The sequence below is a fragment of the Protopterus annectens genome, chromosome 6.part0 (assembly GCF_019279795.1).
Source record: "Protopterus annectens isolate FY-2018-M chromosome 6.part0, PAN1.0, whole genome shotgun sequence".
In the NCBI taxonomy this organism is placed as follows: Eukaryota; Metazoa; Chordata; order Ceratodontiformes; family Protopteridae; genus Protopterus; species Protopterus annectens.
This window is the reverse complement of record NC_056737.1, coordinates 1,774,655,914-1,774,672,724: the sequence shown is the minus strand read 5'-3', so window position 1 is coordinate 1,774,672,724 and position 16,811 is coordinate 1,774,655,914. Positions and strand designations below refer to the sequence as shown.

Genomic DNA, 16,811 nt, shown 5'->3' with positions numbered 1-16,811 from the left:
AGAAGTAAAATATATATAATCGTACAGTTGTGGTGAATATACAGGAATTATACAAACTAATAGAGATAAGCATACATACATGCATTTTCTGTGGAGTTTTAAGGACAGATTTATGGGGTTATAAAAATTGCATTGGACTGTTAGATATAGTTAAAGGCAAATAAATATATATATATATATATATATATATATATATATATATATATATATATAAACAGATAGTTATATTGAGATCGCTTACAATACAGATTTAAGAGTCTGAAGCACTTTAGCAGTACATTAGTATGACAAGAGGTTTAAGTATCGAGGAATTAAACCAGAGGAGACAGAGAAGGTATCAGTAAGTGGAAGTTTGTGATTTGATTAAGTTATGTGATTTGAGATATTACACTGGCATTTTATCATTTTCAAGAGGTGCATTTTCAGCCTAAATCAGAATTTTGAGTAAGAGGATATGTGTTTAAGTGAGGTTGTTATTGATTCTCAGAGAGAAACAGCAGTTTGTGCATTTGAGTTTAATTTGAGGGGCCTTTAACGAGGGTGCAGAATGGCCAAAGTTTATAATGTAAGTTTGGAAGTTTCGTATTAGTTTGGAAGCTAAGGAGAAATCATATACACTTAATCCCATTGTTGTCAGAGAATTAATAAAAAAGAATAATTTTAAAATAAAAAATGTAAAAAAAGCAAATTTAAAGTAAAACTTTAATAAAGGAACAAAATGATGGAAACAGTGCAAATGTGTATACCTTAAATGATTGAATTCCAAAACAATCATATAACAGTAACAGTCACAGAGATAGCTCCCAAAAGTTTAAACCTATTTCTTATTCTGTGTACCTTAAATAATAAATGCTCATTCTCGGCTCCTGACAGAAATCACCATAACTTAATCTTTTTCCAGTCAGAGAATGGAAAACAAATCTTTGCTAATTGGCCCAAACAAATGTTGTTGTTGTCTTTCGGCTTTTCCCGGTTAGGGGTCGCCACAGTGGAACTCCGGTCCACTAATGATTGGCAGTAGATTTTTTACGAACGCCGAGGTGCCAGCTCAACGTTCAACCTTCAATGAAGGTATCCCCTTTTACGCATGTCTTTTGAATGCCCGTCCAACTGCAGGGAGGACATGCAGACTCCACACAGAAGGCACTCCCCGCACTCCAGCCAAGAATCGAACGGGAGAACTTCTTGCTGTGAGGCAACAACGCTACTGCTGCACCACCGCAGAACGTAATTGGCCCAAACAAATAATTATTAAAAATTAATGGGGAGAGGGTTGGCATAATGTCTGAAGTCTTTGCCTTACATGAAAATGTAAAGGACTTGATTCTGACCTTAGGTTATTGACTAGGCTTGTAATAATCTACAGATTGAAAGCCTGGTATTTATATGTTAACTTAATCCAATAAAAAATGTTTAAGTCAAATAAATGTAAAGTAAAACAAGCAACAATAAATTGATAAAAAATTAAAACAATGCAAGTATACAAACCTTAACTGAAGAATTCCAAAACAGCTACGGCAACAGCAGTCACAGATCAATGCAACTTTCAAAGATCACATTTCCCCTATTATATTTTTTAATATCTTTGTTGCTTTATTTTATTCTGACATATTTGATTTGCTCATCAAGAGCTACATGATAACATTATGTACATTCTAAATGAAACAAAACAGTATATTGCAAAAATACTATTCAAAAGTAAACAGTTTTGTAGTCAGTGAGAAATGCAGGTGAAGTTCCTAAAAAGCTTATGTTTTTATGAAAAGGTTTGCTATGTAATCTAAACATTATAAAATAAATGTTTGCAAAGTAAACAAAGTAAACATATTCTTTTTCTCAGTAGTTGAAACCTGGCACCATTTGTTTTTTGCACATTGAAAGTAATTACTGAACACTGAAAGCTGCAAAATAAACAAATAGGTTGGTATACATTACAATATTAACAAAAACTCCAGCATTTCTTCTGCCATTGCAGCATACAGTAACCTTGCATTCATAGCTGGTGAACAGATTTTTCTCCTACTTGATATTGCCACTTCAACTAATTTTCTTCCTTGATAGTATAATTGTAGGTATTCCTTATTATCCTGTCTTGGTATTCAGGAAACCATTCTTTAATGCAACACAGCAGGCGGGTCCACCAGGGGTAAAACACATCTCGTTCTCGCCTTGCTGCCCCTTTAATGATGGCAAGGGCTGACTCAGATGCAGGATATGCATTCAATGACACCATTCCCCTGTAAAATACAAAAATACTAGTTCAGTATTTTTTTATACTTGATATCAAATTGTTTTCTTAATTTATAGTTTCACATAGTGGTTAAAGATGGCCACCTGCAGCTCTTAGCAACAATTTTGAGTGTTGGATAGTGTTAGCTATGTGAAACTTTCAGTTTCACTTTACAGCACAGGTAATATATCATTGATAAAAACATATATTTAAACATCTCTGAAAGCTAAGTGATGACTCAGACATCACGGCTCCCTATCATACCTCTCAAGCTGGAAACATCAAATATCTGGACAAGGCCCATGAAAAATAGGTACAAATCCGTATGCTGATTAACATCTAATTTGCATACATAACTACATAACCCCACCCACTCCAATGGAATTGTGGGATACCAACTTTCAAACGCAAACTGATAAACAGACAACCAAAATATGGCACCAGACACCCCCTGCAGCCATTCCAATGTCCCATTACCTGGCTATTTTGCCCCATTTACCATAAACACTAATGTATGCATACTGCTTTACTTCTACAATGATTATTTTTACATTTTACAGCACAACAATGCAGAAACACTAATAGACATCATCTGGTAAACAAAGCAATACTGTCTCACAATGAAAATAGGCTTGACATTAAAACTTCTCTGCCCTTGAAACTCACATCCATTGAAACCCACATCCAAAGAAAATGCATCTGGCGAGTGGTGGCTAGAGATTACCTTTAGGCTGTTTTCAAATCATTGGCCCCTTGCACATAAAACAAGAAACATGCATGTGTTCTTTTCTTTGATACACCTTCCTGACTTTATTAAATTATATTCCTTGTATAATACAACACACTTGTTAGACAGAGTACATTTTAAATTTGTTTGAACATTTTACCAGTAGGCTGTACTCAGGCAATGAAACAAAATGCATGAACCAATAATGACAAAACTGCCCAATTCAGGACATTTCCATCATAAAAAGTCTACTTCCACACCCACACTATAAATAGAATGACAGTAGTGTAAGCCATAGGCATCTTGCACAGCATCTCGCACTTATTTTCAATTTCATTTTTTGGGGAGGAGGGGTACAAAAGGTCTAAAACCAGGGACACATTTTAAACATTGCTTGTATAATTTTGTAAACATTGCTTGTATAATTTTGTAAAGTTGCTAGAATAAAATGTTGTGTTACCACCATGCATTTCATTGGCAAGTTTTGAACCCAGGGCCCTATGCATTACAATCAGAACAACATACCACTATGCCAAATCAGCAGCTTCCTGAAAAATAGGAAGATTAACACTTAATGGCTATCATTTAGTGAATTCATCACTTCTCAACATAGCTGTTAACCTCTTAGCACAAAAAACCTGGACAAAGCCAATAATAGGGGAATACAAATTCAGTTCTCACTATAGCTGTCAACCTCTTAGCACAAAAAAACCTGGACAATAAAGCCAATAACGGGGGGATATAAATTCAGTTCTCACTTCTCACCATGGCTGTCAACTCTTAGAACAAAAAACCTGAACAAAGCTCACAAGTGGTGGTGGCTTGGGACTTATCAGGGACACTTTTTAAACATTGCTTGTATAATTTTGTAAAGTTGCTAGAATAAAATGTCGTTACTACCATGCATTTCACTGGCAAGTCTTAAACACAGAACCCTATGCACTACAGTCAAACAATATACCACTATGCTAAATCAGCAGTTTCCTGAAAAATAGGAAGACTGAAACTTAATGGCTATCATTTAGTGAATAATTTCAGTTCTCACTTCTCACCATAGCTCTCAACCTCGTAGCACAAAAAACATGGACAAACAACAAAGCCAATAATGGGGGGGAATACAAATTGTGTTCTCACTTCTCATCATAGCTCTCCACTCTTAGTACAAAAAAAACTGTTCTCACGTCTCATCATAGCTCCCAACTCTTAGCACAAAAAAAAAATCTGGATAAAGCTCAGAAATGGTGGTGGCTAGGGACATTATGCTCTTTTTACCTTGTATCAAAGGTACAGGGTTTGAGCCTGAATACCTCTAGCCACCAGGTGTATTACATGGGGGCATTTTCACACACACCCTTTGTTCCTCGGCAGCATATACAAAGTCTGTCCCTCTCCCGAAAACAATGACGTCAGCTCCGACAGCGCGAACTTAAAAAAAAAAAAAAGCAAAACATCGGAAATGAAGGGGTGCCACTAAAGAATCGTGGCACCCCTTCATTTGGACCCCAAAACTCGGTAAAAAACGAGTAATTTGGGATGGTTGGGAGGTCTGCTCCCTATTGTAAGTTTGAGATTCACAATTGTGAGCCCTGTAGTTATGAAAAAAATATAGGAGAATAGCAAATGTTAAACATCACTGTTCTCTTTTAAAGTTGTTTTTTGTAGGGAACAAGCCTCCAACACCAAAATGGGGGTGCTGTATCTCTGCACCCTTGTTACTTATATATATATATATATATATATATATATATATATACCATCTCAAAGATAGTTATGCAAAAAAGGGGACACTAAGAAACAGACATCTCCAAAATAAGTAAGTCACTCATCTCAGCTTTCCCTGTTTTTGAGAAATGTTCCTATTTTCAGGCCATGGGGTTTTCCTCTTTTTAGAGGTATGTCCCTATTTTCAGGCTTGATTTATACCTTAACACAATTTTCTGAATCCCCTTCATCACATTTGGTTTTTGAAGCTGTCTAGTGTACAGGAAAAATACACTACTTGACTAACATACTAATGGCACCAATAATTTAAAAATATTATTACACTTTCTTTTTGAGACTGTGATTATGTTTTTCCATCATTTTTGTCACACTGTTTTTTTAATGTGTTTCTTAGTGGTAGCTCACATTTCTACTGAAAGTGGGCAAAGTTATGTGCTATTTGGTATTCAAATTGTATGCTAATTAGATGTCCAGATTTCTAGCTGGATGTTTATTCTTTTCAAGGGCCTTTGTTCCTATTTTCAATGTCTGCAGGTTGATCAGTATGCCTATATCAAATATTACAATGGCAAAGCCCAGTCAAACACAGAATATATAGCAAAAGGAAGAGGTGCAGAACCAGTACTGAGCTTCTGCTTTTGCTACAGAGTGGCTGTGATTTACCTAGTACGTATGGAGGAATGACCATACTGTGCACGTGTACAAACTGACTGCCGTGTTCCCACAACAACGGGAGAGCCTAATTTTCTGCTCTCCCCTTTGTACCATGTATTAATAATTTTCCAGTTTGTCTATGCTATACACTGTTTATAATTAACATGTTCAATGCACAACTTGTATCTCAGTATATAAATTTTGCATACTAATATGTAAACTAAATCAAATTAATGACACACCTCTGTAACCAAAAAGCAAATGCAGTTCCACTTTGCTCCACAAAGTATCTTATTAGTACAAGACGATTCTAGCATAACCTATTATTCAGCAGTGCACAGTTAACAAAAATCATCCTTAGCACAATCATTAGTCTTCCAAGATTAAAAATGGGTAAGAAGATAAACAATTTTATTTACTTTTACAAATCTTGAATTGTGCTCAATATCAACACTTGCAAACTCTTCTGTTGCCCTTTACTATTGCTCCTGCTTTCTCTTACAACCTTAACAACTCACAATATCCAGCCTTTCACACTCAGGTTTGAATAACATCACAAAACTGCACAGCCTGCTTCGAACAATCTCAATGACAAGTCATGTATTACATGGTCAGTACTCTCTCCATTTGGCTGCAGATTTCTATTTGCTTCTAGTTTGGTTCATTTTTTCTGCACCTTTCTGTTCCCTGAGCTGTTTGTTTTTGACGTTTTTGCTCTGGTTCAGCATTAGGGGCATGCCATATAAAGATTTTAAATGGATGTATCTACCCAGGAAGGAGTTGTAAGGAATACCAATGATCGTTTCTTGTGTATTGTTAATGTGCAAGATAATCTGTTATTGGATTTGAACTCTGTACTTATTAATGACAGCAATGATTGTGAAAGCAATCAGTTACCTGAGTTTTTGAGATGTTAGAGAGAACTAGAGAATAAAATGTACAAATAAAAGAGACTGCAGTGGCAACGTTTACACACTTGCAGGCATCTCTTGACCATAAAGTGATCCCCAGGGGATTAAGGATTTTAAACATGCCTAGCTACGGGGAGACATACCCTGATTTACTCAGGAGGTGGTATGAACTTAATTTAAAGTTCAGTTCTCAGTATATACAGTTACTAATTGATTTTTTTCTGCCCATGGAATGCAAACTGAAAGATGATATCATCGCTACTGAACATAGAATCTCCACTTCTTTCTCAATAGAAGTTGTCAGTGATAAAATGGATCAATTACAAGACAACATTACATCTTATGAGAAAAGGCTGCAACTAACTAAATTAAAGAAGTTGCAGAGAGATAAGAAAGATTTTGCGAACAACCATGTGTTCTCATGGCTGAGGGAACGGATGGGGCCAGTGGCTTATGAGACTGTCAATCTAAGGATTAACCAATTAGACACCCGCTCTTACGTCCTTAGTGAGACATCCACTCAAACCACTCGAATGATACAGTTGGAAATACCATCAACATCTGCAGATAATGCTAACATGAATTCAACTGACATTAAAGAGCAGGCTTGTGCTACAAAGAGTTCCTTTACAGGAGCTAGTACTGTCAACCATAGCACAAGGGAGTTAGAAATGGTTGCGCAGGATCGACGACAAGAGGATGCTACTGTTGATAGTAATTTTTTTTAGCTAACGATACAACAACTGGCTTTTCATTGAAAAATCCACTGCCCATCAAGATGTGTTCGAGGACTGTAACCAGACAAGGGAAGATGCAGAGACCATTGAGTCTAGAACAGAACGCTCAGTTTACCAAAAGGAGGTGAGTTTAGATTCAGGTTTGATTTTCAACATCTCTTCGATAATACTGACTGAAGAACAAATTAAACTTTTAGATAAAGGCCTATCCTTTATCCCCTCTAGACGGGCTAATCATAGTGAGATGCTTAAGGACTTAAGGTTGCTATACAGGAATTTGTCTTTAAAAATATGTTCTTCACATAATAATGGCTATAATACTGATGGTCATACTGTCTATAAAAGGCCTAGCACTTTTGTTCTGAATATGGATTCCTGCCATACATACTTTTATTAATGTATGTGACACTGATTTTAGAAAACTGTTTAATTTTGGAACCAAAACCAGTTATAAAAATATGTCAATTGGGGAGATTAGGGCATTGAAAGAGCTCAAGAATATGCATTCAGTAGAAATTAAGCAAGCTGATAAGGGAGGAGGCATTGTGTTACTGGATAAAGAACTGTACTTGAAGCAGATGAAAGCCTTGTTACAAGATGTTAGTACCTATCAGTGTATTTCAAAAACTGTTGTAAATGGTATTATAGAAAGGGTATCTTTTTTTAATTTTTGATTTATTGATGACAGGCTTGACTGATGAGAATTTATTTAAGTATTTTGAGTTTAAAGATCCAGTAATCCCGATGATTTATGGCCTACCCAAGATACATAAGCATAACAGTTTACCACCAGTAAGACCTATAATGTCTGGTGCGGGTTGGTGGACGGAAGCACTGTCTATTTATGTGGAGGGCAATTTGCATAAACTGCTCGATGAATGTCACACTATTCTTAAAGATACTAAGACATTCCTTGAGAGATTATACAATAGAGTTATCACAATTGATAGTGATTATATGTTTGTGACTATGGATATTGAGTCCTTATTTACATCTATACCGAATATATGGGGTATTGTTAAAGTAAGGGAATGTCTTACTTTGAATAGATGTTATGATGCCAATAAGATTCAACTTATCTGTAGTTTACTGGAAATTATACTGGAAAACAATGTTTGTGTTTTTGAAAATGAGTTTTATCTCCAGAAGACTGGCGTGGCTTTAGGCACGGCCTGTGCAAATAGCTATGCCAATCTAGCTTTTGTTTCCTGGGAGCAGTGTTGTCTTTTATCAGAAAATAATGAGTTTTTTGGTAATATTTTGTGGTACATCCATTTTGTTGATGACGTCTTTATATTATGGAAAGGTGACAGTGAAAATTTGGTTAAGTTTGTTAGTTCTATGCATACTACTACGGATTTTCTAAGGTTTACCTACCGATACTCTACAACTGAGCTTAATTTTTTGGATGTGTCAGTCAGGAAATCAGATTTTAAAGAACTACATAGCAGCATCTATAGAAAGCCAACCAGCAAAAATGCTTTCTTGTATAAAAACAGCATGCATCCCAGACATATCCCCAGAAATGTGTTAAAGGGGCAAGTCTATAGGGTACTCAGGTTACACAATAATGATGATGGGGCACAAGCAGCATTTGAGGCTGTCCAACAAGAGTTCTTGTATAGGGGCTATTCGAAGAAAGAGATTATTAATACTATAGATGAGGCATGGACATTAAGGGGTAACAGATGTAGACTATATTTGGATTCTACACTACAGGCACATGTACCAGCTCCCATTCTTCCAGAGGATTTTAGAGTTGTTTTCCAGTATTCTAGCGACATCAATGAATATATTTCTATTGTTAAAAAACACTGGCATATTTTACAAGAAGTGCCAGGATTAACAGATAAGACTGGGAATGTTCCTTTCTTCTCTTTTAGAAATAACACATCATTGAAACAATATTTTTGTAACAAAATGAGGGTCAATAGACCGAGTCTTTCTATGCGAACTGGCACTTTCTTGTGCAGACGTTGTTCTGCATGCCAGCATACCTATACTAGTACAGCATATACACATCCCCAATGACAGTTTACTATTAGAAGTAAATGTTATGCTGATTGTCGCACTACAAATGTTTATTTTTCTTTTTGTCAGATATGCCATGCATATTATGTGGGCAAAACAAATAGAATGCTCAAGGATAAAATCATAAAGGGATATAAGTAGTTACAAAGAAACCAATGCCCTAGCTAACCATGTGAAGCAAACTGATTGTTCACATACCTTTAAATTTTTTGTTATTCAAGTTATACATCCTATTATACAAGGGGGGGATATTGAAAACTACACCGAAAGTGCAGAACAAAAGTGGATTCTCTTGTTAAATGTGGAGAGACCCCCAGGTTTAAATGGGACAATGTCTTTGAAACCATTTCTTGAATCACATCGCCTCAAGCATTAAATAAGTTAATTACAGTTATAGCTTGTTGTGTATATATAGTTTTATATATAGAGTTGCCCTGAAAAAAAAAAATAAATAAAATAATATATTTTTAAGTGACATAAAGTGTAAACATGCATATATTTAATGAATCACATGACTTGAGCTAGAGGTATCAGCTGATTGTTATCACATGCTATATAAACTGTTTTTATTGTGTTTTAATTTGTCTGATGAAGCAATAGTAGTTATCATGAATGCACTTACGTTCTCATCTTTGTTTTAATAAACGTTTTTTGGTCATGCAGGTTTGGGTTGCAGATTTTTATTTACTTCTAGTTTGGTTTGTTTTTTCTGCACCCTTCTGTTCCCTGAGCTGTTTGTTTTTGACGTTTTTTCATATCCTCAAACACACCTACTTGCTTGCTTCCTTTTTCTGCCTCCCAGTCAATGTGAACCCTGGCCAAAGGCATTTGGAATGGAATCCCTGCTAAAGCTCTGACTAGAGTTGACTGCCCAAGCAAGTACTGCTCCTCTTTAACCACTGCAGGGTTCACAATGGTTATGTCAGAGGCTGTAGCTCTCTTAGCAGTGTCCTGTTTTCCATCCACTAAGATAGGATATCAACTTCAGTGATAGTCTGGTACCCCTGTTGTCTCCAGAAAATTTACCACTGGCATACTATTATTCCCACTTGCTGGCTCCCCCACCTTTTGTTCCCCACCTTGCTTCCATGAACATCTGTATGCTACATGGCCCCAGTGGTTATATTTAAAATATCACCCTTGATCCTGGCCATGTACCTGAAGTAGTGGCTTCCCCTGTAACTGATGGACTCTGTTGGGGAGGTTTAGGCTGCCCACCATGGGTTCCCTTATATCCGTGTGCAGCACTGGGTATCCCCTTCTTGTGCAGTGATGCCCTGCTTGTTAAGTAGCGATTGTCTTTTTTTCCTCAGCTCATCTGCAGAGTTATGGTTCTGGTCTGCCAACCAGACTCTCATGCACTCAGGCAAAGTGCTAAGGGCTTGTTCCCAAACTAAAAGATCTGTCAGCCTTTGAAAAATGGTGAACTGACACCCACTCACCCACATATGAAAATAAGTGCTTAACTCAGCAATATAACCACATACACGTTCATATGCCTTGCATCTATGGCCACAAAACTTTTTTCTGTAAGCTTCAGGTGTTAACTTAAAACATTCCATTAAACATTGTTTTACTTGATTGTAGTTTAAACAATCAGTATCAATTTAGAAACAGCAGTTACAGCTTTACCATGGAGTAAGGGGGTCAGGAACTGTACCCAGACCCCTTTGTCAGCATTATACTGTTTACACACTCTTTCGAACATATGAATAAAACTATCAAAATTATCACCCTCTGCAAACTGTGGAAGAAATTTTGCTTACCTTTATTGCTTCTGGGGTTCAGTTATTCCATTTCCCATTACCTCCATGACCCTGACAAAGAGTCAGCATCTCCCTCTCATGTTGGTGCTGTTTGTCTGCTGCAGTCTCTCATTTTCTTCAGTCTCCAAATGCCACAGTCTCTCTGCTGATTCTAATTCCAAACGTTTGGCCTCCAGTTCAAGTCTATTTAAGTCCAAATGAGGTTTTTAAGTCCTCTGGGAAAAAGATGAACTGTCCTGTTTCTGCATCTGTGATTAAGGCTGAAATATTTTTCTCTTTAGTCAGATTGGCATGCACCAGTCCTTTGGCTTTTCACATCTTGGCCAACTGGTTCTTTGTCAGCTTGCCATAATCCTCTGCTGACATCTTTGCCCTCTTTCCCTGACTAAACTAAACTAACAAAAAATAAATAAAACTGTTGTGAAAATGAAACCCTGTATGTTTACCTTGTGGCTGCTGAGAGTACACAAACCATCAGTGACAACTGCCTATAGGCTACAGAAGTTCAATTAATATCCACACCACTGCTCACCAGTATGTGATGTCCCTCTTCTGGGCCAGGAATCAGTGAGCGTCAATCCTCACCACTGACACCGGTGAGGGACATTTACATGGAAAAAAATGGATACACAAAGTATTTTCAGATGCAGCTCTCTGCACAAAACACAATTTACCTTAAGAGCACACAAGTGGCACCCTCATCCTGGGGCTGGGTTTTCCTCTCTCCAGGCACCCAAATAAGACTCCCCACTCACCACAGCTATAGAGTCAACTCCTCAGCCGAGTGTGCCAAGCCAAGTCCCCCACCACCCTTTCTGTGAAACCAGTGCTTTGTGTACCTGCTCCAAGTAGCTGACACACACACACACACACACACACACACACACATACACACACACACACACACACACACACTCTCTCTCTCTCTTTGAGATTTGATTTTCTCACACACACACACACACACACACACACACACACACGCACACACACACACACACACACACACACACACACACACACACACACACGCACACACACACACACACACCTGGGAAAGGCTGGCACAGATTTCCCAGCTATGCCCCCCTGTGCCCAGACTATAAGGTAGATACTGCCACCAGAACACTCCAAAGCCATCTACTCTAAGGCTGTTACAAGGGTAACCAATTCTACTGAGTAAAATTAATATTAATACAAATGGTAGTGTTTGACCAAGGCAGCAACACTTTCAGGAGCAGTCATAGTCTCACCAAATAAATATAAGCACTCTCAAAGTTTAAAGTATTCTCTACAATACCAGGCACAATGAAAGGTTTAAATATATTTAATAATAAATAATAAAAGAAAATGAAAATGCTAAATATCTATTTACAATAAACACCAGAGTTTCATCACAGGAAATATTAAAAACAACACAGATGAAAGGTTTCATACAGATACAGAAAAACAATATTTAACTAATTTCACAGTATTTTCTTGACTGACTAAATAATTAATGTTCCCTAGTTCACTTACTAGTACAAGGCAAGATAAAGGGGGTGAATGGTCTTCCTTCTTGTCAGGATTCACAAACAGACTGCTCTGAGACTTCTGTCTCATCTACTATTAAAACATTGTTTCAGTCCTGGATTACAGAATGACATCACACACATCTGGTCATCTGACTTCTGGTTCCCACATTACCCCCTTTAATAGAAACTGATCCAGAATCTAGCACATATGTGCCATTATACACATACATAGAGCTTTGCTAAGATGTGCTATAGCACCTGGAAGCTATAAAACCATTTCAAAAACTTCCACCTTTCCTGGGTAGCAATTAATTCACCCCTAAGGACAATATGGTAAGGTTCCTAGTCCTGGTTTCCACAGACATTTTTGTCTCTGGTTGCAATCAGAACTGCAAGATATAATATTTATAGCCTAAACCTGATAATTTAATTTTATACTATTTTTCAAAGTTAGCTGGACTGAGCTTAACCTCTTCTCTTCCAGTATTCTCTGTTACAATATATTCATTTCAACAGTTACAATACAGTCTAACATGCAGGTGTATATATCTTCTGTCCAGCAGGACCCACTGTTGGTACATTTTTAACACAAGCAGCTTTACAAATACATTTTCAACACAAGTACATGTACAAATCAGTTTGATATGCAAATGGCATATAATTCTTAGCAAAACTTCAGCTATCTATGCTGGCATGTGTTACGCATCCTCTGCCTTACTACTCCCGGCATAGCTAGCAGTACCTCACATTATCACAGTGCCTTGAATGAGTTTTGCACAAATCTTGTTCAGAAATGGTACCTTTGGTAATTGTTTATATTTCAGAACCCATAATTGCTACAAAAAAAGTACAACACAGTGACATTTTTTTCAGGTGCCACTGACCCACACAGCAATCATGTAAAAGCTAATGATGAAGTTATATTCTGTTTTTATTACAGAAAATATTAATTTGCAGCAATTCATTACAAATGTGGAGAAGCAATCTGTTATTTGTCTTTAATCGCATATTAGAATCAAGGTATAAGCAAGTTACAGGTATATATTTGCAGTATTTTCAAACAGGACTTAATATCTAAGAAACTGTGGGGGTTCTCATAACTACTTGCTATAATCCCATATGCAAGATGAGCACAAACTGTCTTGCATTCTTTATGACTACTTTGATTCTTAGACCCTCCTCACAGCCTAGCATCACCACTGTGCACTTTAGGCAATCAGGTTCAGAGCACCACATGCAAATGCAGTACTCATTAAGAAGAGTCTGTATAAATGATTGTCCTACAGTGTTACTGTCAATGGCACAGCAGATAGCATACTTGCCTATAGCATACCTACCTTTGGTGGAAAAGGTGCTAGGTTCTATTCCTATACCAAGTAGATGGAATGCTGACTATGTAGTGTAAATTAAGGGGTTGCTGCTCTCTTGAGTACATTATCCTCCAGATGAAATGTTAAACTAACGTCCTGTCTTTTTGAGATGCTCGTATTGCAGGTATATATAAAAAAAGATCCCATGGTGCTTATATATATAAAAAAAAAAAAAAACAGAAAGGGAACCTCCCCAATGCCTGATCAAATTTCCCATAGTAGTATAAATACTACCCTGAAGAAGCCATTATACTAATGGGACTAACTCAATCAATAACTGTGGGCAAGGCAGGGATTCAAGTGCATCAAGTGTATCCTCCATTCTGGAGGCACACACATATGGTGGAAATTTGTGCAGGGTGAACTGGAGCTGCTTCACCCTTGAAGATATGTTGCCTTTTTCTATAAATTTTCCAAGCTGTCAATATTTCCTGAAACATACATTATGCTGACTGCTTCACATTTCAGCTCATGTGTTTTTGATACACATGTTTATGGGAACTGTACCTCTGATTGGGTTATTTATTTGGTGAATTGTAATTGCCAAGAATTTTATGTTGGACAAACTGCTCAACCTTTTATATTACGCATCTCGGAACACCTTAGTGATGTTAGATGTGCTTGATTGTCAAATGCATTGTATAAACATACAGAACAACATCATACAGCCCAGTTTAGATTTACTATTATAGCTAGGATTATGTTTAAAGACAGAGATAAAATAGGATGGCATAATATTTTGAATAAAAGGGAGAGAAAATAGATTATTTTGTTAGGTGCACTTTTTGCACCAGGTTTGAATGAACAATTGTGATGAACCAATTAAAATAGACTACTGCCTATATGAATTGTGGGTAGAGTGATTATAGTATTAAGCACTGATGAAGGCTTGTAAGCCGAAACCGGTCTGTTGGCCTATTTTTTACCTTATCAAATGATATTGCTGGCAAGTTGTGCTGGCCTGGGTGTTTATCTTGAAAATGTTATTTGGACTATTTTACAGTTATAATTAATCACAGTCCAGATATTTCCTGACGGGCCCTTGCTGACATACATTCTATTAACTATTGGTTATAATTTTCATTACATCTCACATGGAACTGTGAATATTTTCCTGTATGTATCAACTCACAGTGTCATTTTCATAGTCTCTGATGATGTCACCTTAGCTTCCAGATCCCATCAGTGACTGACATGATACTCACATAGTTGTCATTTTACTGAAGAAGATAAACAACTATTGCTAATATTTATACCTCTTTGAGCTAACAAACATTTATATCTCTGGAAGCGTATGAGTTAGCCACTTTTTTCACTATTACCTTTTTACTAGCATCTTGTGTTACCATGGACCCACATGAATAAGGTTGTTGTCTAGTGTATAAATAAGTTATTAAGGCAAATATGACAATATACCATATTTTGCATTATTTTTTGCAGTTATCAATAATTTCTGGAATGTACATTGCTATGACTGTTTCACCTAATACACAAAGTGACACTTTAGCTTGCAAATAACATGTTGTTCTTTAATCCAGAGTATAAGGTTCTCCAGATATTAATGTTAACAAGACACTATTGTTAATGTTCGTAACTACCATTATAAACATTCTTCAATGTCTTTAGCTTTTTGCGCTGTAGTCATCCAGCATCGGGTGTCATTTTATTCCTACTGACCCGTAGTTACATGGAATCACACACCTGGTTCTCTCTGACCGTGGTTTACTGTCCTATGTATATACACACACACACACACACACACACACACACACACACACACACACACACACACACACACACACACACACACCAGTTATCTTATTATGGTAAACTGTGCACATGGCAAACTCATCTGACAGTTGACAGAGAGGATTAAGGCTCTGTTAATAAGCTGCTTCCTGTGGACAACAATTTGATTCCCTCAGCCTGTGTTTGCTTTGTGTGAATCCTTCAGCAAGTCACATAACCAGACAGTGCTTTGGGGTGATTGGGAATTTGGTCTGCAAGACTGAATATGTAATAGCAACATATGCAACCTATAACAATAGTAAAGGTGATGCTATGCAAGCATAACAAAAATATCATTAAGCAACATAAAACATAAGGATAATGAGAGTTGTGCAAATATAATTACCCTCCCCTCTTTTCTTTTGGTTTTACAACAATGCAGCATGGACTTGCTGAGTTCTAGTCCATTACACTATAGTAATATCTCACAATTGTATGATGTGCACAATGCGCTTACATTCAACTTTTATATTTAAAATGAATTTATCATTGTATATTTAAGCTTTAATAATGCATACTTTCTTGTAAATGTTGTTATATGTTTTACTTATTCAGTGTCACACGTTGTCTATATATTGTACATGCAATCCTTGTTGAGTGCCTTAATAGCAGTATTTTTTCTGCGTATCCCTAAGTCCTTTTGTTATTTTACATCATCATTGCCATTGTGGCCTAGGTCATGACTAAAAAGGGTCCCTGAATCAGTTCACTTACATGATGAAAGTAGGAATTTGATAAAATACATAAATAAATAAATAAAAAACATGGGTACTCTTCATTTGTTTCACAGAATACCATACAAAATTTTCAGGTAACTTTGCCCTCAGATAGCTCCATTATAATAGAGCCCCCCTGACTGAATTGACATATTGTGACTTCAGAAAACCCTTTCCAGAACAGCTATGCTTGTAATGGGTAGCTACATGCAGACTGAATGTTAAAGTGATATTGTTGTAATTACATGCAATGGCAAGTGAAGAGACTGGTCAGAGCTAAATATGAGATGTACTGTGTATCACAGATAAATAATACATCAAAATAATCCAAAGTGATTTTGCTTTACATTTTAACACAGTACTACTCTTCATCTGTTTTCACTAATAGTTTTGGAAAAGGGTCATATTTGCAACTCACCTTCCCAAATTATACACCTTTTAATGTTATCACAATAACAATTCTTCATGGGTAGGTGAGTATGTGTACACGAGTGAGTGGTGCAAATGAATTACTGCAGCAGGGCTAGCCACCCAGCAGTATAAACCTTGGCTCAAGATGATTGTCACTGCAGAAGTGGCACCCCGACCCCATGTGCAAAAATCGGAAAAGGGGTTGAGGATGGATGGGTGGACTCTCATTAACTTCTA

General features: G+C 36.9%; 1 protein-coding gene across 1 annotated transcript in view; it reads right to left on the bottom strand.

Annotated features, from left to right (window-relative positions):
* Positions 1-1,577: 1,577 nt before the first annotated feature.
* Positions 1,578-16,811, bottom strand: part of LOC122804025 (hydroxysteroid 11-beta-dehydrogenase 1-like protein) — a 238,509-nt gene continuing 223,275 nt past the window's right edge. Inside the window, exon 5 of the mRNA XM_044073703.1 lies at positions 1,578-2,237. Coding sequence (XP_043929638.1) covers positions 2,042-2,237 — 196 coding nt within the window. The 3' untranslated portion in view covers positions 1,578-2,041. The remainder of the gene's footprint in view (positions 2,238-16,811) is intronic.